The 25000-nt window shown below is 35.5% G+C and overlaps 2 protein-coding genes across 5 annotated transcripts in view; both read right to left on the bottom strand.

Annotated features, from left to right (window-relative positions):
• galnt3 (UDP-N-acetyl-alpha-D-galactosamine:polypeptide N-acetylgalactosaminyltransferase 3 (GalNAc-T3)) overlaps nt 1–15328 on the bottom strand; it is a 19824-nt gene extending 4496 nt beyond the window's left edge. Inside the window, exons 1-9 of one of the 3 annotated variants that reach the window (XM_084121591.1) lie at nt 15233–15328; nt 12726–13301; nt 10223–10395; nt 6293–6442; nt 5010–5244; nt 3810–3927; nt 2159–2359; nt 904–1035; nt 618–719 (exon numbers count right to left, since the gene is read on the bottom strand). In XM_084121591.1, the coding sequence (XP_083977717.1) occupies nt 618–719; nt 904–1035; nt 2159–2359; nt 3810–3927; nt 5010–5244; nt 6293–6442; nt 10223–10395; nt 12726–13222 (1608 nt within the window). In that variant the 5' untranslated portion in view covers nt 13223–13301; nt 15233–15328. Of the gene's footprint in view, nt 1–617; nt 720–903; nt 1036–2158; nt 2360–3809; nt 3928–5009; nt 5245–6292; nt 6443–10222; nt 10396–12725; nt 13328–14384; nt 14516–15232 lie in introns of those variants that run through there. The other 2 variants (XM_084121589.1, XM_084121590.1) reach the window with 2 other exon arrangements.
• Nucleotides 15329–17428: 2100 nt separating this feature from the next.
• ttc21b (tetratricopeptide repeat domain 21B) overlaps nt 17429–25000 on the bottom strand; it is a 31583-nt gene continuing 24011 nt past the window's right edge. For both annotated transcript variants that reach the window (XM_084122089.1, XM_084122088.1), the window contains exons 21-29: nt 23928–24038; nt 23485–23566; nt 23188–23338; nt 22019–22180; nt 20360–20555; nt 18964–19188; nt 18382–18502; nt 18231–18298; nt 17429–17892 (exon numbers count right to left, since the gene is read on the bottom strand). In XM_084122089.1, the coding sequence (XP_083978215.1) occupies nt 17815–17892; nt 18231–18298; nt 18382–18502; nt 18964–19188; nt 20360–20555; nt 22019–22180; nt 23188–23338; nt 23485–23566; nt 23928–24038 (1194 nt within the window). In that variant the 3' untranslated portion in view covers nt 17429–17814. The remainder of the gene's footprint in view (nt 17893–18230; nt 18299–18381; nt 18503–18963; nt 19189–20359; nt 20556–22018; nt 22181–23187; nt 23339–23484; nt 23567–23927; nt 24039–25000) is intronic.

Raw genomic sequence — 25000 nt, forward strand, 5'->3', positions numbered from 1 at the left:
AATAAAATAAACTAAATAAAAATACCTCAAAGGTAAATTTACCTGATTTAAAATATTATATAATAAATATATGATTGAATTGTATGGAATACTTTTATAGATTTTTTACTGTTCCTTCAAATAATAAAATAAAATAAAATAAAATAAAATAAAATAAAATAAAATAAAATAAAATAAAATAAAATAAAATAAAATAAAATAAAATAAAATAAAATAAAATAAAATAAAATAATTAAATTAAATTAAATTAAATTAAATTAAATTAAATAGTAAAAAAATACCTCAAAAGCACCTTCGCCTAACTTTAAATATGATATAATAAAATATTGTGATTAAACTGTATGGACTATTTTATTTTATTTATTTTTTTTACTCCTCATTTAAGAAAATAAATACCTCAAAAGAGCACCTTCATCTGATTATTATTATCTGACTATTATAATATAATATATAATAAAGAAAAGAACAGAAAAGAACTTTCCCCTGATTAAAAATAATTGTTATTATTTTGTACCAAATTTCTAATAACCATTTAAAAACAAATTGGTTTAGCCTATGTGTGGTTTTCTCTATTCACTTGAATTATTTACAGGACAAACTGTTCCCGCTCCAATTACCTGGTTTCCTCCCATCCCGTGGCAGGGGTACATAATGAGAGGTTTCCCTCCTTCATTACTCTCTCCCGCGTCCAAACAGGCCTCCTTCCCGACGTTCTTTATCTGGAGGGAGAAGGAGGGAATGGAACGGATTGTGGTGTCGTAACATGAAAGCTGTTAAAACAAGGTTTTACAGAACGGCTTTCTCCGAGATCCGCTGCATGGTGGGAAACCGCAGACACAACACCAGAGAGGGAGATGAATAAAGAGAGCGAAAGAGCCACTGTACACACACACACACACTCACCGCGCCAAACTGCAGCGGATTGAGATCGGGCATGAAGACCTCCGGATAGACGTTCTTCAAATACCAGGAAAAGCTCTTACACTGGAGCTTTTCCCGGAGATCTACACGCTTGGAGACGTCTCCAAAAGAGCGCTGTAAAGAGAGAGAGATGGTAGCTTCATTACAGAAACTGTCTTAGAGTCTCATATTAAAGCTGTCTGAGGCTCCACTTTAAAGCTGTCTGTCTACGGTTATGAACCAGCATCAGGTCTTGGCTACACGTTGGGAATGTTGAGGGATTTCTGTGGTTTAGTTCGCAGAAGACCAGCACAATGAAAGCCTGGCAAAAGGCCTTTAGTCTCATAATTCTTAACTCCACGATCCCAGCAAACAAATGCAGGAAATCCATTCGTATAACACAACTGTGGCAGTTTAATTATTTAGGTAAATCAAATAAAGGTATTTATAAAATATTAAAATATAATAAATTATGAAATAAATTAATTAATTAAATTTCATTCTAATTAAATAAAATTTCATTCTAATTAAATAAAATATTTTATTTGTAATAATAAAAAAAGTAAAATAAAAATAATGCAAATTATTAAAACATTTTTGTTATCTTAAAAATAATTAATAAAAAGTTGTATTTATTATTTACATTTTTAATTGTATTTATAGTTTTATTATTATTTTATTATTATTATTATTATTATCATTATTTATTTATTTTGATCATTAGCCTTTTTCCTTTATTTAAAAGGATGCATAAATTCAATAATTAAATGTACATAAATTATTATAATAATACATTTAAATAATTTAAATAATTTAAAACATAAAAAAATTAATTAAATTTAAACTATCAAATATTTATATGAATAAAATAATTTATTTTAACAGCTTTTTAAAACAAGACTTAAAAAAAACTTTTTCAAAAAGACTATATATACATATTATTGGCTGTTTACTAGAACTTATAAAGCACATATGAATGCCTTATTCTGCATGACCATATTCTACATCCCTAAATCCTACCCAATACCTAAACTTAACAACTACCTTACTAACTATTAATAAGCAGTAATATGTATTATTAATATACATATATTAGCCTTTATTTTATTGGTCAGTTGGGAAAAAGGGAGAGCTCTTCAAATGTTGGGAGCAACACACTAGCCTTGGTGCCATTCAGTTGCTCACTACAACTAAACCTTTACAGTCTCTTATTGGAAATGTTACAATAATGAGGGACTGGGAATGTTGGGAGCTGTACCTCTTTGGCGATTTGAGCGGCCTGCTGGTTCCTCCGGTAGAAGATCTCTTTAAAGTCATCCATCCAGACCTCAGCCAGACGCACCTGGTTGCGAGCGATCACCTGCGTGCCTTTGGGGAAGGTGTGCGGACTCTTAGTGCGAAACACGTGACCAACGACTGAACAGGGGATGATCTCCAGCTGCCCCCCGCACTGCCACACCTGAAGGATGAGAGCAGGAGGTCAAGACTACAGAAAACAGCCTCAATTAATGAAAGGAAAAGGAAGAGCTTTATTTATCCAATACACACACATTAGGAAACTTTTTAATTAAAAAATTTTAAATAAAGAAGACCGTGTCGTTTAACTAGTTTCCCAATCCTTGCTTTTGTATAGTCACTGATTTAAACTTGTAAAGCAGAAATGCCATTAGAGTTGGAAACTGATTCATTTCCATGAATTGATTCAAAATTCTGACTCAATGATTAATTTGCATCACCACTTAAATGTTCACAAAAGTCCCTACAAAAGTAAGTTAATGTAAATTTAAAGGGATATTTCACAGCTGGAAAGATGAATGTGTATTTAAATTGGGTCATTTATGTAGTAGAAATGTGAAATTATTTTAGAAGTTGGAGCCTTCTAGACTGAGAAAAGCCAGAAAATGTATTTTTGGCTCATGTGGATGAAAGACAACAATTCCCAGAATGCACTTGCTTCACTCCCAAGCCACGCCCACCGATTACAGAGGGCAGTATCGGAAGAAATGACACAGCTAGGCTACTAGTCGACTCGAAACTGAAAAGACGGCGTTTTATCGTGAGATCCCCCTATGGGCGGGTTGAAGACATGCGGAACGAGCTCCTCCTACTGGCTGGAGTCTCTCGCCTCTGGACAGAAAAGCCTCTGATGACGCTAAATGACGATTTTTGCGTCATCTGAGGTTTTTTTCCAGACACACAATACAGAAATCTCTCGTCTCAGGGGGACATGAGGGAGGGAAGCACGGTCAGTCGAAAATACCACCGGGTTTCTACTGATACAAAGCTTAATGCTAATCATGACATACAGTACACATTTAAGTTACATACACACATCTTTTACTTAATTTAACAGTTAATGTGATAATTTCTCAAATAACTAAAGAACATTTAGATACCAAGCAATTACAGTAAAAGACAAAACTTAATATAATTTTCTTGTCGTGAATCTCTAAAAGTGTTTGATCCGTTACATTGCAAATGCAGAAATCAGTGTCGCTTCATTCAAGGTTGACAATCAATATACACTACCATTCAAAAGTTTGGGGTATTTTGCTCTCCCAGGCTGCATTTATTTGATAAAAAAAAAAAAAAAACAGTAAAACTGTAATATTATGAAAATGTCTTATTATTACTGATGTTGAAAACAGTTGTGCTGCTTAATACTTTTGTGGAATACTTTTGTGGAAACCATGATGCATTCTTTGAAACTGAATAGAAAGTTCAAAATAGCAGAGTTTATTTGAAACAGAAATCTTTTGTAACATTGTAAATGTCTGTCACTTTTGAACAATTAAATGTGTCCTTTCTGAATAAAACTATTAATTTCTTAACTTTTGAACGGTTGTGTGTATGTGCAAAGAACGACCTAAAGATGTTCATAAACAAGTGTGACATGAATTTTGACTCACCCTGAAGGACATTTCAATATTTTCTCCTCCCCAAATCTCCATCTCCTCATCATAGCTTCCTACATGGTAGAAGTAATCTCTGGAAATGGAGAACAATCCCCCTGCGAACGTTGGCGTCCTGCGAGGACAAATGCGATTACAGTGTAAATGTTTCTCTGCTTTGAATGTTTTTCATTAGATAGAAAATGACTGAAATGTGTGGGTTTTTTTTTTTTTTTTTTTGTGTGTGTGTGTGTGTGTGTGTGTGTGGATAAAAAACATTTAATGGAAAACAAACAATTCACTTCTGAGTATTATCAAATCTATTTAATCTCTCAGTAAAAGCATTTAAGGAATAGTCATGTTGTTCCAAACCTTATGGATTTTGAAAGTCATGGCATGAGTAAATAGTTTTCATTTTTGGCTGAACAATTCCTTTATTGTAGGGGGGTAATGGTTCAAATTACTCACGGTTTGGTTTGTATCACGGTTTTAGGGTCACGGTTTCGGTACGGTTCAGTATGCGCTATGTTCAGGGAAAAAAGGACTACTGTCAAATAAAAATATTAAGAAAATAAGAACAAATAATCAAACTACAAGCAACAGCACAAATAAATACAATAGAGCAAATGATACAAATAAAATAAACAGTGCTTTTCAGGTTTTTCAGGTTGCCAACAGTAGTTTTCAGGAACAGAAACTGAATAAAGTAATCAAATGTAAAACAACTGCATATAATCTCCACTGTAGAAATTAAATAAAGATTCATCATTAAGGTTACGAAAGCAGTGGGTGATTTCATTGTCTTTTGTTGTTTGATTAACATTAAAATCACAAACAGCAGGAATATTAGGCTGCTGTCACTTTAAGAAAATGCATGGAATAATGCAAGACACATGCACTCTTTCTCTACTGTTTACATTTACCTACTATGTTTGCTAGGATACTCGCCAAGATGGGCATGTTGACATAAGAGAACTCAATATTTGCGAGCTTTCCATGTGCGCGTATGCGTATCCATCGACAGAAACATTAGCCTAACTCATTGCATACGCATTGTTATTTTCAACAAACCATATTATAGATGCGTATGCGTCGTCAGATTTGAGATGAACCGCGGTGCAAGTGCGTGCCGAACCGTGAGTGGAGAGCGGTACGGTTCGTTTTTTTACCGAGAACCGTTACACCCCTACTTTATTGTAAAGCTTAACATTTCCTTACTTAATTGGGTAGGTCTCATCTTTGCGCCTCTGTTTCTCATGATCTGGAAGGGTTTCCCAGCCGAAGGACAGGCCCCAGTCGAAATTCCCCCGGTTATGGTGCTGTCCGTACGGTGAGGGTTTCATGAACTCAAACGTGTTCAGGTCAATGGTGGTGATGTCAGGACTCACTACGGCAGTGGAGTTCTCCGCTATCCTGGCCAGCAGCGGCTCAAGCCATCCGTGGAAACATTCACCTAAACAAATGAAGCATGATAAAGCTGAAGCGTCTTGAGAAGTCTGAGAAATCAAAGAGGACCTATTATGCTTTTTTTAAATTTCATCTTTCTTTAGTTTGTAATGTTGGTTTGAGCGTGAAAAGAGTCTACGAAGTTACAAAGAACAAAGTCCATATTATATCAGTGTCATTGTTTCTGAACTCCCTGAAACACCTCCATTGTAGTCTTGAGTTTATATTCCGGGAATATTCCTCATTTAAATAATTCCCGGCAAAGGCATACACAGAATAAAGGGGCGGAGCCTGGTTGAGTTAGTAGTGTGTTGAAACTTGCGATTATGGTAACGGGAGGGACATTTCAGAAACACACTGAAGTAATGGACCAATCACAACACACTGGTCCAGCCAACCAATCAGAGCACATTGTGCTTTTGAGAAGGAGGGGCTTAATGGAGACAGGAACTAAACAGAGCGTTACTGACAGACCGGGAAGAGAGGTGCTGCAATAATGTCAAATATGGGGAAAATAATGTGTTTTTTGAACATTCAAGCATTAAACCTATTCTAGTAGAGCCCAAAAATAAAGATCAAGACATAATATGGCCTCTTTAAGTTTGCAAACTTGCATAGAGTACTTTCCAATCCTTAGGCTAAACCATCCCCTCTTACTCTCATTTACTTGAACGTATTTACTTACAACACTCAGATGAATAAACACAGCCGTTATGAATAAATAAGACTGTGTTCTAAATCAATTTGAGCAAATTGTTGCATTCTGCCTGATCATATCCCAGTCAGCCACACCAGCGGAGGACGCAAACACGGTCTAAATAACATCATGAATGTTTAACAAGCCTAAACTCAGACGGAATTAAAAAGGCATCAGATTCTTTCCAGCGCAGAGCAGCTCTAACTGACCACAGGCTTGTTAAAAAGAGTATGTTTTTATTAAGACACAAACCCTATTAATGTGAATCCAGCAACTTGAGTGGGAGTGATTTGCTCTTTAAAATGGCAAGTCGCTCATATAGCTCAGTGATTTCGCATGCCAGAGTTTGGCTACTCACAGTGGGCATCCAGGAAGGTGAGCGTGTCCCCTGTGGCTACGGAGGCCCCGAGGAGCCGGGCAGTGATCAGGCCCTTTCGCTCACGCTGGCGGACCACGCGAACGATGTGCAGCTGTTTCAGATACTCGTCCAGTTCGTCCTTTAGTCGCTCTGTGAGAAACAGAAAAGTCAAAACAATGTGTTTTTGTGCATTTAATTTGCAATCAATAATTGTTAAACATTCTTTACGCAAAATTCTAATGCATGCATGCTTTCACAGAGAAGGGAATAACAGAATGCATTGCAACAAGCTCAGTACAAAATGCATACAGATGGAAGATGAAATGAGAGAAATGTCTGTTATAAAAATGTAATATTTTGTGGCTGCTAAGATCTAAGTTTTTTTTTTTAAAGAAAAGAATACTGTTATTCAGCAAGGATGTATTAAACTGATCAAAATTGACAGTAAAGACATTTATGTTACAAAAGACTATTATTATTTTTTTTAAATAAATGCTGTTCTTTTAAACGTCCTATTCATTGAAGAATCCTGAAAAAAGTGTCAGTTTCCACAAAAATATAAAACAGCTGTTTTCAACAATGATAATAAGAATTTTTTCTTGAGCAGCTGTGTAATGATGCTGAAAATTCAGCTTTGCATCACAGGAATAAATTACATTTTTAAATAAATTCATATTAAAAACAGTTATTTTGAATTGCAATAATATTACTGCTTTTTCATGTATTTTTGATCAAATAAATGAAGCCTTGGTGAGCATAAAAGACTTCTGTCAAAAACATTAAAAAAACGTACCAAATCCAAACTTTTAAACGGTAGTGTATATTTAATATGTGTGTGACCACTATAATGCTTTTTCAAGTATTTATATTAATATCAAGCATATGCATAAAAGCATGTCTCTTCAGTTTGGATGCTCCCTTAGAAGGCAGCTGCCTATGTAGTCAGTATGAGGTAGAGCAAAGCTGTTCACTAGTTTTTGAAACAGATTTCAGAGTCGTTTTATTTATATCATGTCAATCGGTGCTCTTTTAACTTCTAAATGTTACTGTGGTTAAACGTCTAACATTTTGCCTTCAAACTGATTCAGTATTCTGTCAGGATATGTCTTAGATTCAGTATGCTGGGATGAAAGATTTAATAATATATCTAAAAGAGCAGGACAAAGCACAAGCAGTACCTTTAATCTAGTAGATATGGGTGTGTACGTATTCATTAAGCATAAATATCTCCTTTCATGAGTCTGCAGTTCCCAGCAGCCCTCAGGGCAAAGCCACCGGCCAGCACTTTGGCATAATATTATATATTATACAGAACTGAGGAGTAACTAGCTAAAAATAGTGATGAATACAGTAACGTCAAACAGAAGTGTATCATTTCTGCACAAACTAACAGCACTAAACTGAATCGAAATCAGACCAAACGGCATGCCACCTTTTTGCGTTTCTTTTTGGTGCCACTAATGGCACAGAAAACCCCCATAAACCATTGCACCAGACCAGGCTTAGTCTTTTTCAACACTTTAGTCTTTTTATTCTCAGCAGGGAGGGTTGCTTGACCATTTAACTACTTTAAATTATGAGTTGCTTGGGACGCTGCAGTTTAAGAGTAGCTTTCCCAAAACAGACATTATGATTTATGATATCACATAATATGTATTATCCTCTTCAGAATCATTTAAGAGTAAAGGTGTAAAGCACAAGCCTGCTGAAAGCAGCTGAAATGATTCACAGCAGCGCTGCGGGACGTCCTATAGGTTTTGGCTGCCTCTGAGGGCAGGGGTCAACACACAGAAGACTGGTCTTTCTCAGCGGAAGCTGGAACTGCTTGAGAAGGAGAGACGGAGGGTGTAATTAAAAGAAGAGGGAGCGTAAAGGAATAGTTGAAAGCCAATTCCCTGGCTTTCATTCCTCACACTGGCGGGCTGCCAAGAGAGAAAGTTCATTCCCTGCGTGACTCAACCAGGGCAACGGATAGATGCTTATACTAGTGCAGTGGTTCTCAACCAAAAAATGCATATCAGGTTTGTTTTGATCTGAAAATCAATGCTAAACTCAAATAACCAAACGCAACTAACTATAAAGACTACCATTCAATAGTCTGGGGTCAGTAAGATTTCTTTTAAAAAAAGCAATACTTTTATTTGGCAAGGATGCACTAAATTGATCAAAAAAGTATCAGTTAAGACATTTAGAATGTTACAAAAGAATTCTATTTTGGAAAAATGCTGTTCTTTCTAACATCTGAAAGAATCCTCAAAAAAGTATCATGGTTTCCATAAAAATGTGATATTTTCAACATATAATAATAAACCTGATAATAATCAGAAATGTTTCTTGAGCAGAAAATCAGCATATTAGAATGACTTCTGAAGGATCATGTGACACTGAAGACTAATAACTGTATTTTTGATCAGATAAATTCAGCCACGGTGAGCACAAGAGACCTCTTTTGAAATTGTTTTAAAAAATCTCACCGACCCCAAACTTTTGAACAGCAGTTTGCAAGTCAGTCAAAATTTGTCAAATGTCATTAACAGGTCCATCATCCTCAAAAACCAAGATCAAAACTACACAATGTAAAAGAAACCAGACTACATTAAAGGGTTAGTTCACCCAAAAATGAAAATTCTGTCATTAATTACTCACCCTCATATTGTCCCAAACCCGTAAGACTTTCGTTCATCTTTGGAACACAAATGAAGATCTTTTTAATGAAATCTGAGAGCTTACTGTCCCTCCATTGACAGCTACACAACTGAAACTTTGACGCTTAAAAAAGTTCATAAAGAGATCGTAAAACTAATCCATTTGAATCGAGTGGTTTAGTCCACAGTTTTTGAAGAGACTCGATCACTTTATATGATGAACAGATTTAATTCAGTCTTTTATTCACATTTAACATTGATCAGCGAACATAAACAAGCTCAACCAAATCTGCTTGACACGCAAGAACAAACCTCATTGGCTCTTACAGAAGTTCAAACGTGATGCGTAAAACGAGAATGAACCTCATTGGTTCAAACATGATGTGTAACACGAGAATGAACCTCATTGGTTCTCACGCGTCAGGTGAACATGCTTGAGCTTCTGTTTACCACAACTGATGTGAGTGTTGATGAATGTTTATATGTGAATAAAAGCCTAAATTCAATCTGTTCATCATATAAAGCGATCAAGTCTCTTCAGAAAATTTGGACTAAACCACTCAATTCATATGCGATTATTTTTTATGATCTCTTTATGAACTTTTTGAAGCATCAAAGTATTAGTTGCGTAGCTGTCAATGGAGGGATATATCCCTCAGATTACATTAAAAATATCTTCATTTCTGTTCTGAAGATAAACGAAAGTCTGACGACCTTGGAACGACATCGGGGTGAGTAATTACTGGCAGAATTATCATTTTTGAATGAACTATGCCTTTAAACACGAGTCACAGCGAGGATAAACATTGTGTGTTTGTTTTAGTTGCTGAGAACATGAATCCATTGAAACTCAAGAAACTTAACTTAATTATAACAACTATTTTGCATACTGCCAAAATTAATGCTGCAAAAAATTGCAAGGTTTGATTTTAAAGACATTTCTATTTTTACCAAGCGATTTTGTTGCTGTGTTGAGTTGAGCCACTTGAGGTCTAATGTCAAATATGGCTCCTGAAGTAAAACCAGTTGCTCTAATGCTCATTTTCCTGGTCCGCCTGTCATAGATCTGGTTTTTAAGAGTCCACTGATACCCCCCCCCCTATACCTCACTGACAGAGCAAAACTCCACTGAGAACATTCCCAAACAGCTCTGCTTCCCGTAGTAACAAGCGGCCAGGTGTCAGCAGGCCTACAAGAATTCTGTTAAACGGGTTGCTTGAGTGAAACCGGACGCCCATTAAAGCACATGATGGTCTCGAGGGACCGCAGGCTCGGGGTGAGTTACCGTCAGCGCTGGCGTCATCCACGAGGATGATCTCTTTGAGGAGCAGAGCAGGAGAGGTGTGCAGGACGCTGTAGACGGTCCGCAGTAACGTACTCCACGCTTCATTGTGGAACACGATGATCACGCTTGTGGTCGGCAGGGGCGGACAGCGCCGGAACGTCTGTTCGATGCATCTGAGAGAGGAAAATATGAAGGAAACAGGGGATTTTAGAGTCAATAAATTGTTTGGCCATTCATTTTCCTAAAGACTAAAACCTTTTCTAGAACACTTTTCATTACTTTAAATAAAATGAACATGATCTTAAATAAAATAAAATAAATATAAAAAAAAACAAGGCATGCTAAAATAACTAAAATAAAAATTAATAAACACTATATACTGTCTATATATAAAAAAATCTAACTAATAAAAATGACAAAAACACACAACTAAATTACTAAAACTAACTTTAACCTCAATATATTAACTAAACTATAATAGTATCTCAATTATACTAAAATAACATCTACGATTGTAGCAAAACCAGCATTGGAAAAGAAAAGGAAAGTTTGATTCATTTCTGTGAGTCAGATGAAACTGCCAATTTCAATTAATCGGTTCAACACTGACTCAACATTTCATTTCCATTATCTCTCAGGATTTGTTTTGGCATAGAATTATTGTACATGTGTTAAAACATTTTATTGAGATATTTCTGTAGCACTTTATTTTACAGTCCTGTTAGTCACATGTACATGCTATGTACTTATTTTAGTGATTACAATAACTGGGTAATAACTAACCCTGAACACCTAAACCTAACCTTAACCCAGTTACCTTATATTAACCAGTACTTTCTTAGGTAAGTACACTGTAAGTACACGTACAAGTGCAACTATTTCTCTGCTATGTATTTTTATATTGGTGCATATTTGAATTATTTTAACTAGATTTTTATTTTACTGCCAGCCCTAGTCTGGATGTTATTTTTCAGTTGACTAATTGTGTGTTGTGTGACACTTTGTAAAACAATGAGCGATAGGAATTTGTGTATATCAGGGCAAGAACAAACTTGTTTAATTAGAGAAAAGCTCATCTTTGTCTCAGTCTGTAATTAGTCGCAATATCTGCATAGACGTGTTTAAATAACTTGTCTGAGGAGAAAAGCTAGTCTGTAGTTTCACAGAGCCACTGATTATCCAGACAGAGAAATCAATTCTGCTCTAGATTATATGCAAACAAACAATCTTGTATAAAGTATTTTGAAAAATGTCAAGCAAAGAAACACTATGACATTAAATATTCTGCACTATTTGTAGGCGACTAATCAAGTAAATGATTGACACTGATCATGTGACTCATACAAATATATTATATATATAAAGCAAATGTATAAAAAAACAAAACTCCCACATAAAAATGGCTAGATATTAAAACATGTTTTAAATTAGTATAATGCTAAATAGACTGTCCTAGACTTATGCACTGTACAGTATATGCAATGGAATTATACCATTTCGAATTTACAAGGTTTTCTTCTTATGTTATTTTTTTTTTTCAGCACTCCATAACCCACATCAGAAGCTGATTCAGGAAAAAAACTGGTTTACTAAACTAGAGTTTCAACATGCCTATTTTTTAAAATATCATTCCTTTCAGCTGAGCATTTACAATAGTAAGGATTCCCACACTTTTTCACTAATGAATCTCCACTTCTACATGACTTTTCCAGTAGGCGATGACTATTGGATGATTATTGTTTTAAAAATAATTTCTCTAGAGACTGCATTCACAGGGCTGCTTTTATGAAACATGAAAAAAGTTCTGTGTAAATCAGAATTCCATTCTTACATAAATACTTTAATTGAGCTGAAAGTGAGAATTTATGCAAAAATGGTTCAATCACATCTGTTTTTCTCATGTTTCACGAATGAGCGCAATATCCAGCAGATTAAACCATTGAAGTCGGCATGAAACTGAAGCTGCGATAGTATTTTCTTCCCTATTGTGACGAGTGAAACGCTTCTGAACTAGACAAAATGTAGGGCGGGACTTGATTTTGTCATCCGTAATTGATTGGATGGTTGTGGTTTGCTATTGGTGGATCTCATGTGATTGACAGGTTGGTTGTCCCGCCCTCACCCCAGTAAACACTCATCAGAGAAAAGAAGAGATGTCGCTGCAAGAGGGAGGGGAAGTTATTTTAAATAAAGATGAATGAATATATATATATATGCACACAAATTCATTTATAATAAATACTGCAATGTTCCATTAAAAAAAAAAAAAAAAGTTGCCAATTTTGATTTAACGGTGACTAGAAAAATGTATATTTATTTAATAATTGTCAGTGGGTTTTTAAAATTCCCTGATATTTCTGTGGAAACCCTGAATATTTCAATATGAAAGAGACAGAAAATACATTAAGACAATACAAATATGTGTCCTGTCCATAGTCTGACTCACTCAATCAAATGCTGCTATAACTGAAAGACAAACATAAAGCAAACCGGAGGTACGTACTCTGGAGGTCTGGTATCAGGGCCGAGGTCTCTGCTCAGAGAGATCCGATCACTGGCGTACAAGTTAAAGCAGTGCTTCTCCTCTCCTCTCTCCTTCTCTTTCTGCTCTGACGAGCCCAGATTGTCAGTGTGAAAAGCCTTCCCAGAAGCCCCTGGGGCGCTGGGGTTTTGCTGTGGCCTTTCCAGGACCGGTCGCAGTTCAGCGGTCGTGTAGTATCCGGATAGACAGGCCGGACTGCCCTCGCGCTCCTGCTGCCTCACGGGAGCTTTGATCTGCATCTTTGGCATAGCGTCCCGGAAGTTATTCACCGCCCCAATCACCATCCCGAGAACGCCATCCCGTTTCTCCACTATCCCTTTGAGCCAGGGTTCGTCCTGGGGGTTCTGGCTGACCACCTCTCGCTGCATCAGAAACAGGAAAGTCACAAACACTAAAGCCACGATGGCGAGCTTCCATGGGTGCAGTCGTCTGCGCATGAGCCTGCGGAACAGTGGCATTCTTCTGAGGAGTTCAGAGAGTGGCAAACAAAGCTTCACCTGACACGCTCTCTGTGCCAAACATCACCGCCTGTCCAACCTGAGAACGGGAGAGTAAGGTGAGCACTAAAAGATGACACTGCAGAGCACTGCCAACAAGTGAAACACTTCTGACAACTGGCTTGAGAACGGAAAACTCTGGAACTCCGCTTCTGAACATCCAACATAAATATTTTCTTTGATATTTAAGCCTCTTTTAGGTGGCTGGGAAATCATTCTTCACATGAGAGGTAATTTTGTGAATTTAATTACTTTAACAACACTGCCTTGGGGTAAAACTTTTCCAAATGATAATTGGGACTTTTAACCAATGGAAAAGTATTAATCATATTACAAACATCAGACAGACATAAAAAAAATCATTTTGATTTATCATAATAGTTTTTTTCTTTCAACCCTTGAATGCATGTTAAGGTTTCCCCCTTTATAATGTGTAAGCCATCGTAATGTGAATCAAAAGTTAGATGCATATTCTTTACTAAAACACTTTTTTGTCAATGAAAATACATTTTAATGACCACTTACATGTGAGATGGGGGAGTGTTGTCACTGAAATTTGGAGAAAAGCAAATAACACTTTATTTTAGTGTCATTGTTACATATGTTACATGGAGTTACTATAGTAATAACTATACATGATGCATAATTACATGTAACTAACCCTAACCGAACCAGTAGTTCTTTAGTAGTTACTTTATTACTCAGTACTTAAATGTATAATTACAGTGTAACAAAGACACCTTAAAATAAAGTGTAACCACACTTTGCTATTTAGGTTATTTCCAACTAAATATAAACCTGAATATGAATATGATATTTAATAACGAAGTGTAACAAAGACACCTTAAAATAAAGTGTAACCACACTTTTCTATTTACTTTCTTTCCAACTAAATATAAACCTGAACATGAGTATGATATATAATAAAGCATGTAATCCATATAAGTAAAAACAATTAGTTCACATGGTGAGGTTTTCCTGGATGACAGATAAAAATCCATTATTTTGCTTTATTTACGTAATTTTGAGTAATTTTAGTGTTAATCATTATTATAGCACAATAACACCATCTGTCCAAACTATGAATCAGTGTCCAGTAAAGAAACAGAAAGACATAGCCTACCGACTGCGCTTAAAATTCATGTCAGTTCATATCCAAAAGAGTTTAGAACTTCAACAACGACTGTCCCAAAGAAGAACTGCTGACCACGGCGATGTCAAAGTGGCGCAATCTCAACAGGACTTCCGCGTCGTGGATCCAGGTGCGCGTATTTCAGGTAAACGGGGCGGGGCTTGCGTGACGCGTGCGTAAACGCCACATCATTCATTCTCTTGTAGGGTGAGTTCAGCAACGTCAACATTTTAAAAAAACTGAGAAAGTTGATCAATTTATTAGAGGAACATAAAAAAACGCATTTGAAAGGCACTTGACCGAATTTCTTTATTTTGAGCACCCTCCATACTTTTTTAGCTTTGTGAAAAGAATAATTTATAAAAAGAAAATTCTACTTTTTGTTCTTTTTTAAACTGGATTGTCACGGACATGCCCTCCGCTGGGATGTTGTTAGGAGACACAGATCAGGAACGCGTAAAATCAAGAAGAAAGGAACAGCGTGCGAGATGCTATTCTTTTTTTCTTCTCTTTTTCAGTAATTTTCTGAGCGCAATCGGTGTTGCCTTTGGGGGGTGTTTAAGCATTAATTAGTAAAGACAGACCCATAATAATAGGCTACACACCCCGCATCACAGCTATAATATTTATGTTACACAAACCTAACTCATCCACAACCGATAACTGGCTTCAACTATTTCCATGTCTCAAAGTAGGTGTTGCGGTTCATGCAGAATAACTTAGGCGAAAACGTCGCGCGACATCAGTGATGGATGTCACGACAGTGATAAACTCACTTAGACATATTACCTCAATAAATTACCCCTATTATATATATGGTAGATGTAGAAAACACTTACCAGACATGCTCAGCCTGAGGATTTTAATCACCGGGTCCCCATGCACATGGACTTATAAAGAGCTTCTGTGTTTGCAGAGCAAAGAAAAGAAACCGGACACGAACCGGACAAGAGAAGAATACCAGAGAGGCTCAGTGTTCATCTGTAGGATACTAGAAATTTAACTTCCCACTGTGACTGACTCTTGCTGGAGGTTGACATATGAACATATGCCATCTGATTATGTATCTCAAAGTTTATTATTTGACATCAGGCTGATGTGGATTTATTGCACAACTAAAATTCTTTACCGTAACACTATAAGCTAAAAGTTTATTCTGTAAACCTTGCAAAAATCGACATCTAAGAGATTATATTTGGCCAATTCGAAGAAAAAATATCCCTGTCTATATATGTATAAGTAAAATAGTAATACAAGTAAAAAAAAAAATAAAAAAAAACAACCAGCAAGATAGCCTCTTCTACTTAGAGTATCATCAATTTTGTCAGCCATATTGAATATATGTTGTCAAAAATTAAAAAATAAACACACACACAATTATTCCCTCATGGTCCCAACATCCCAAGGTGACACGAGTCCCCATGAGTCAGTGTGCTTTCAGGTTGAAGACCCCGCCGGGATATAGAAAGACAACACACACACACACACACACACACACACACACACACACACACACACACACACACACACAACACAACACAGATGCGCGCAGTGGTGTTTAAAAATGAGTAGGCAAAGTCCTCACTTTTTTTTTTAAATAAAATGTAAAATCATGTCCCAGTTAAACGTAATGTTGTTACATTTTCCTGGTTAAATAAACATGACATTAAAATTATTTTTTTTATTTTTAAATATATTATATATATATATATATATATATATATATATATATATATATATATATATATATATATATTTAGAGTTCAGATGCAAAAGCCTCTAAGTGCCATCTAAAATTTTCTAGAATGATCATTTTTATCAAGCTCGTATATTTAAGTTCAGTAATTTCACTTCACTTTAATGGCAATGAAAATGACCTATTAATTGTCATTTAAGTGAAATTACTGAACTTAAATATACGAGCTTGATAAAAATGATCATTCTAGAAGAAAATTTCAGATGGCACTTAGAGGCTTTTGCATCTGAACTCTTCATATATATATATATATATATATGTTCTTTTTATTTAAACCACATATAAAATCTCAAGTTTGTGTTTTAAAGCATTTTTACATGTATTCCAAAATAATAAGTAACATTAATAAGTGTGAACTAATGTTCATCTGTTTTTTTTTAAATAGTCAAATTATTTTCATCAGTCATCAGACTTGGTAAACACTGTCACAGACATGATGTACCAAGCTGATTGCTCACAAAAAAAAAAAAAAGGAAAAAAAGAGGTGGGGTTTATTGCACAACCCAATCATATTCAACCATAGTACGATGGAGGTATTGACTCCTCTCATGTGACTTTCCCCCATTCATTCTCAATTTATCCCCACTAAACCCAGCGCACAAGGGATTAAACTCAATGGATCAGAGGAGGCAAGAGAGACGCGGACTCCCGCTGTAACTTCACCTGCTGCTGTCACTGTTGGACACTTACTTTAAAAAAAATTATACACTTTCTAATGTCACATTTTGTATTATTTACATTGTTTTATTTTTGTAAAATGGATTATTTTCTCATCCAATTTTTTTGAGGCACTGCCTCCCTTGCCTCCTCGGAGGAAACTGATATAATAACAACAACAGTCAAAGGTCACCCACGTTGATTTGGATGTAACATCACACTCTAAATGGTTAAAACAGCTTTTAAAGGTTTGTAGTGGACACCAGCATCAGATGGTTAAAGAGTTGTTTATCTGGAACAGAAAATTAAATTTCAATTTCAATTCTGCCCTGAGTTCAAGCACTACAAACAACACAGATTTAGGGTCATTTCCATTTGGGTGCTCTTGAGGGCAGAGCACTTGAAGAGAGAAGAGATTTACTGACTCATAAACGGTTTTAAGTGTTTATCGTTGCATATTGCATACTGTTTTAAATAATGAGTAGACCTTATACAGCATACTGTGCAGTGTGAGGGAAGCAGTATGCTAGTATTCCATTTAAAACACTGCCAAACAGTAGTATGCTACATTGTTGTCAAATGACCTCACTGTGGCATAAGAATGGCATGCAATTATCATCTTGGAAATAAAAACAGTTGCATTTTTTATTCAATTTTAGGGAAAAATATTGTAACATTTGCCAGTCTGATCAAATAAAGAGTCAAAAAAGACACATTGCAAATGCAAGGTCAATTGCATTGTGGGATACATTACTCTGTGCACTGTGCTCTGTTGTAACTGCACATTTTGGCAAAGATACAGAAAGTGGCAGCTGTAGCCTGACGTTAGTGTTTTGAAATGTTTATTTATTTGTGTGTACATAATGAAAAATATTGCATCATTATCAATGCTTGTCTTAATGCTCAATTAACACTGGATGTAGTCATATCAAAACATTTCTTATAAAGTGCATGTATATGAAATTATAGATGAAATCAGGATTGAGCAACAGCACACCGCTCAATCTGTCATGATCTTAAAGCCACTCTGGCTTTGTCCAAGATGTCCTTTCTGATCCGTGGATAGTTGGGATGTGCGTCCAAAACCTGAGGGTGTGAGACATTCAGACAAACACAAGAAAGAAAGAAGATGCAACAGGCTTTATCATATTTGCATATGAATCACAACAGTAACTGTTGCAGCAGCCTTGGTTTTTGTAAGTACTTTTCCCATTCAATTTCTCCATAGACATTTTAATAAAAAGTTCAAAACCATGAACCAAATCCAAATGCTCTGAAGTTATTCACAATATTTCAAGATTCAAGATTCAAAGCAAAAATATATTTAAAAATCTCCTCAAAAACTATGTAAATATGGCAAAAATTCTCCCAAATTAGAGGGAGTCTGTCTGTGATCTATGATGCCAGAATTATTGCGTACTCACTTTATGACACACATCTATAGCATCCACGTGTCTTTTGGCCTTCAGGTAATTGAACGCAAGCTTGTAACCTGGTAAACAAACAGGAAGCTGATGTCAATGAGGGATGTGTGCACACACACACACACACACACAGGAGGTGCTTTAATCTTACCTATAGTGGGGTTGGTTTGATTGCTGTACTTCCAGGCCAATTCATAATTCATGGCAGCATCTCTGAACGACTGCTCCTTCTCCATAATGTAACCCATGTACTCATACGCCTTACAGCAGGACTATCGTAAAACAGGATATAACATCAGTCTGTTATTGGCATCAGTGTTTTTCAAAATTTGAGTTCATGTTTAAAAAAAGAAAAAAATATCTCGAAGTGGGGTAAGAAAAATTAAAATTTATTTTTCTTATCCTATTGGCAGATATTTTTTCTTGTTTTCAGCAAAAACTCAAAAACAGAAAATAAGACTTAATATCTTACGTCATGTAGCATCTCAAATAAATGTGTCTTGATTTAAGAATGTCTAGATATTTATACTGGTAGACAAGACAAAAAAAACTGAGGAAGAACAACATTTTGTGCAGTGAAAAGATTTATTTTCTATATTTATATCTAAAAAGGTTAATTTTTTACCACGTTTTGATTTTAAATGTTCTTATATTTTATTATTTTTCAGTTGAATTTCCGGCAAAAAATTTATATATACCATGACTGTGATAAAAAAAAAAAAAAATCCAGCACCTTGTTATGGCGTAGGCACCTCTTCAGTAGCTCTCCAGCCATGTCATATTTTCCCGACTGGATGTAGATGTCGGCCAGGAGTAGCCAGCTCTTTTCAAACTCATCCGCATCAATGATGTTCCAGTTCATCTTGGCAATGCGTTTGAGCTGATTCCGGGCTCGAGGGGTTTGCTTCAGGATCATGTAGGCAGTGGCCATGGCCAGCAGCGCAGGAACATGATCTTTCTGCACAGAACACACACATTTCCTTGGGTAGGTGAGTGAATGAAGGAAAAGGATTCACTTTACAGGTGAAACTCGAAAAATTTGAATATCGCGCAAAAGTTCATGTATTTCAGTAATTCAAATTAAAAGGTGAAACTAATATATTTAGTATATATAACTATATACATATGCATGATTATACTTTTCAGAGGGCCGACATTTCTGTATTTAAAATCCTTTTTTTTACTGTTTTCATGTAATATTCTAATTTTCTGAGATTTTGAATTCGGGGTTCTCATAAGCCATAATCATCAAAATTATAACTTTTGCACGATATTCGAATTTTTCGAGTTTCACCTGTATATCTGTGACTATAAACATTTCATAGGGGTCATTCACACAGAACGTTTTTGCACTGAAAAACTCAAGTAGAAAGTTCAAAAGAACAGCATTTACTGTATTTGAAATAGACATATTTTATCTTTACTGACTTTCGGTCAATTAATGCTTCCTTACTAAATATAAGTTCTGAACGTTAGACAGTTCGTAGATGCTGTAAAATGAAATTCCTGGACTTTCAAGGACTTTACAAGCACTACTTTCTTGGTTTTCAAGGACTGAGATCTCACTTATCAAACAATATCTTTATTATATTTTAAATTCTTAAAAAAGGTAGATAGATAGGCTAAATAAAAATAATCTAATAATACAAAATGGTACAAATAATAAAGTGCAGCACATGCAATGACTGTGGAAACTTTAAACATCGAAAGGCTACTATGACAAAGATATGGCTTTCCTTATTCAAACATTCATTTATTTCCATGAATATATGATTGACCTGAAGAATGAAAGCTTTAACATATACTTGGCTATTTATATGAGCAATATCACGCTCATAGCCATGTAAAATGGCTCTATATCTGTATTAGACAGGCTTGTTTATTGTTTTATCAATAAAATTAAACACAAATTTTACTGTCTTTCAATAATTTTTCAATAACTTTTTCTTAAATATGGCTGATTTCAAGGGTTTTCCAGGACTTATATTTCGAAAAGTAAAATTCAAGTACTTCAAGCACTTTAAGCACCTTGTACAAACCACTTAGTGTAAGTTTGCCTTGAAGGTGCGATTCATTCTGTGCTTGTGTGGGTGTGTGTATTCAACATCCGTCATGTGATGCCCACACACCTCACTGTTTGCGGTCTCGATGAAGATGTTGAGAGCTCTTTCCACGTTGGCTTTCTGCTTGGTGGCCAGATAGCAGTAGTTCTCCAGGATGCGCAGCTGAACGTGTCCCGCTGGGGTCTGTGGCTTCAGCTCCTTTAAGAGCTTCTCCGCTGTTCTCACGGCCAGCTGCTCGGACTCCTGCTTCTCTGTAGAGTTCCTGAACTCGAACAAATGAAATGCATCATTAGTGAGACTGAATAAAACTCGATAACAGCTTATGCAGAATAAAAGATATATTGGTGAAGTGAAGATGGTCTGAGGCACCTGGTATTAAGATCACCGTTTTCACTTGGCAGGAACATGCATCTCAAATGCATCTCCTGTGACACTTGTGGACGTTTCGAGTGGAATACTCATTGTTATTTTATTTAAGCAGCCGTTTTAAACGGGTAATTCACCGCTGGGAAAGTGGGCTTTCAATAAAACTTGTCTGCCTATGCTATAGAAATGCAAAAAAAAAAAAAATTTAAATCAGTGCTACCTGACTAGAGAAAATATAGCAATGGGCTATATTCCCTTTAGCAAAATAGGTAGGAAAACCCATAATGCACTGGTCCTGTTGCCTTCCAAGGCCCCCAGTCTGATTCTATTGGATAGGCTTGACCAGAGTCAAATAGTGCCTTGCTTGAGTAGGAAACACTTCTTAGCAAACTTTTAGTCATAATGGTGTCAATTTGTATTGTGTACATATACTACCAACATTGTAACAATACAAAGCGTCTTAAAATAAATTTGCGTTACACTTTAACTGATCTCTGTAACTGCATGTTGCCATATAAGGAAAACTAGTGATGTTAAACGTGACAATTTTCCAAATTTGAGATCAGTGGTTATATATAAACTGGCAAAGCTTTAAACTCTTGTTTTAGAGCAATGAATGATTGACAGATAAGTAGGTGGTCTTTCCTTGCTGTCGAGAACGCATTGAGACAGACTAGTGCTTTCAATACAAATGCAATGAAGTCGAAATTATATAGGCATATTTAAAACATATATTAATAACAATAATAAATAAAAACACAATTACTAAAACTTTAAAATTAAAACTGAAAATATTAATTATTAATAAATAAATGAATAAAAACAATAACAGTATAATAATTATACCAGGGTTCCTCAAACTCGGTCCTGAAGGGCCACTGTCCTGCACAGTTTAGCTCCAACCCTGATCAAACACACTTAGCTGTGAGTTTCTAGTGATCCTGAAGACATTGATTAGCTTGCTCAGGTGTGTTTGATCAGGGTTGGAGCTAAACTCTGCAGGACAGCGGCCCTCCAGGACCCAGTCTGAGGAACCCTGAATTGTACTAATAACACTGGCTGCCTAAAAATGTAGTTTGACGGACCCCATTTACCTGTATTTAGCACTGACAACTTGTGATTAACAGATGTTAACAGTGTAAACAGATTCTGAGTCAGTGTTGTCAAGTCCGCAGATTTCCCATGGAATTAGACTACTTTGATGCTGTTACCCCAGGTTCATTTTTTATTTTTATTTTTTTCTGTGAGTTGATTTGGACTGAGATCCAGTCGTAACTGAAATGGACCAAAGTGAGATCTGAGCCCACTTTCACAAGCTAAAGAGTGTGTATATAAAAACTCAATAAATGTTGGACCCACCCCATGTCTCCGTCCAGGTTCTCGAACACCTCTCCTCCAATGGTCTCATTGTCAGGGTTGAGGCAAATCTCAATCATGTTGTACACTGCATTCTGGCCCCAGTCGTTGTCCTTCCGGGCTTTGTTAAAGTGACGCAACCCATCGTTTGGTTCACCGGTGTACCTTTAAGAAGCAGAAGATTAATATTCATGTCCATATCAAATTAAAAAAAAAAAAAAAAAAGAGAATTAGGGTGAATTCAGGTTGATTGGGAAACTTTTGCCATTGAGATGACGGTGTAAAACTGTCCAAATCAACCTGAATTCATTTGGCTTGATGAACAATAGTGGATAAAAAGAACATAATTCTTATTGTATTTAATTCAGCAACCAAAAGCTAAGGTTGTTGTAATAAACGTATCAAAGGTTTCACGTATCAAACGTATCAAAGACTAATCAGACTCAGGTACTCCAGAGAAATAATTCCCAAATGCTTTTGTCAGTAATACTGTGAAATATTATTACATTTGAATAATACTTTTGTGGAAACCATTCTTTGATGAATAGAAAAATCTAAAGAATAGCATTTATTTCAAATAGAAATCTTTTGTAACATTAACAATAAACGTACTACATTTTTGATTAATTTAACCCTTATGTTGTGTTCAGGTCATTTTGACCTGGAGAGGATTTTCTTTTTCCTGAACATGTTAATGTTATTGCATTGGACTAAAACTTACTGACTTTGCTCACATGGTATAATTACTTCCCAAATTTTTTTACTTCCCAAACTTTTCCACCTTGTTACAGGGTTTTCAAAACGGCATTAGGGTTAAATGCATATTTTCTGAATAAAAGTATTAATTTCTTAAAAAACATGACCCCAACTGACCCCAGACTTTTGAACAGTATATAACACTGTCTCCTTTGCCAAAATATTTACTTTCCCCTGAGATTTTAAGTTAATATTTCAATAATTTAACAACACATTCACATGTTCATGGTTCTCTGATGTAATTTAATGGTCACATGACATGCAGGTAAACATGATTTAATTTAATTTTACAATTTCATGTTTTCATTTATTAGCTTTCCATCAACTCATGAACCCCTTCGTGAAGCCCAGTTTGGGATTACCATCATCATAAAGTGTTACCCCGGACCCTCTGTTTTCTTATTTTATAATCTTACCAAAGGTAGAGCCCTTTGCAGTAGTTGTATCCAGGCTCAAACTTGGCCCTCGATGAGTGTTTCTCTGCCATCTCGAGGAATCTGGGAACCTCCTCCAGCTTGCCGGCTCTGCGCAGCAGATCAATGAGGCGGGACAGCGTTGGGTAGTTGTCTGGGGGAAGAGATCAAATGAGTTCATTAGAGCTTCCTGGTTTCTTGGGTTTCCTCTGCGGTTCCTATGAGTGTATGGAGGGAAAGCTGAGGGGCCGCTGCAAGAACGGCGTAACCGTTTGAGAACTCAGGAGATGAATGACACACCTGGTTTCTTCTCCAAGAGCTGCTGGAAGTGAAAAACAGCCTGTTCATAGTCCTGCTTCCGGAACATGAGGTCTGCCATCATCTAACAACCAACACGGAGAAGACACTATCATCAAATGCCAAAACTATCAAAACTATAAAAAAAAGTTTGAAAATGATAAAAGAGCTGTGGGAGAATATGAATGTTTTGGTGTAAAAAAAGAAATGAACAGAACTGAACTTTAAAACAAAAACTTTTTTAATGTTTTTTTTTTTGTCTTATGGCATCTTTAGAGGCTGACTTGAAAGGTTTGTTTGACATCAATTTCTCTATAGAGAAAACAAATAAGAATTTTCCGTCCGGAACTCTACACACTCAAGATGTTTATTCTGACTCTGGATGCATCTGATTGGTCCACAGTGGTGAGGTTATGAGAGAGGGCTATCTGCTTAGGGAAACTGACCAGTGTGGCGGACTCGTTGACCGGATCGTTCTTCAGAATGGCACTGCACTGCTGTTGACAGGCCTCGACATCATCCAGGGTCAGATACAGCTGAGCCAACTCCAGCATCACCTGATTAAACACACAAACACGCACATTTACTCTCACAGCCGTTCAAGAGGGACACTGAAACGTGCTTTTGAAAACAATCATTATATTCTAGGTTTCAAATTTTTTTATGCAGTAATGCATGCATTTAAAAAAAAACAAAAAAACACTGAACATAATTTATTAACTTGCACATTAAAAAGAAAGAAAGAAAGAAAAACTGCAAAACCATGTACAGCGCAAGGCAAATGTCCTCGAGACATTCTGGGAATTCTCAGTCCATTATTCATCAACCATAAAAGAGTGTGCTGCCAATTACACATTACCAGACACATTTGACTGATGTTTCTCATGATCTCAAAAACATTTTAAATGGAAAAATTGGAAAAAATAGTTTTGTAGACAAATATAAAAAGTGGGATTTAAAAAATAAATAATAATAATAATATTATTTCTTTATTTATTTTCAAGTAAATAAAAAAAAAAAGTAATAATTTATATGTAATATAAATAATAAATAAACAGTAAATAAATAAATAACATTATTTGTAATATCACTTTGGTGTTTAATGTAGTTGATTAAAACAGAACTGAATTAGCACCTTTCATTTGTAATTCCTTGGGTTATCTAACAATATTATATATTATATAAAAAATAAAAAAAGTCATTTAATAATATATAATAAATATAGCTACATGTATATATTAGGGCTGTCAAAAGATTAATCGCGATTAATCGCATCCAAAATAAAAGTTTGTGTTTAAATAATATATGTGAGTGTACTGTGTATAATTAAATTTGTATCTAGAAATACACACACATGCATATATATATTTAAGAAAAATGTGTTATTTATATAAAAAAAAAAATATTTATATATAATATAAATTATATATAAATATATACAGTATATGTATGCAAATATTTCTTAAAAATATACATGCATGTGTGTGTATTTATATATACAAAATAATTATACACAGTA

Source organism: Abramis brama (assembly GCF_963993115.1).
Source record: "Abramis brama genome assembly, chromosome: 8".
Taxonomy (NCBI): domain Eukaryota; kingdom Metazoa; phylum Chordata; class Actinopteri; order Cypriniformes; family Leuciscidae; genus Abramis; species Abramis brama.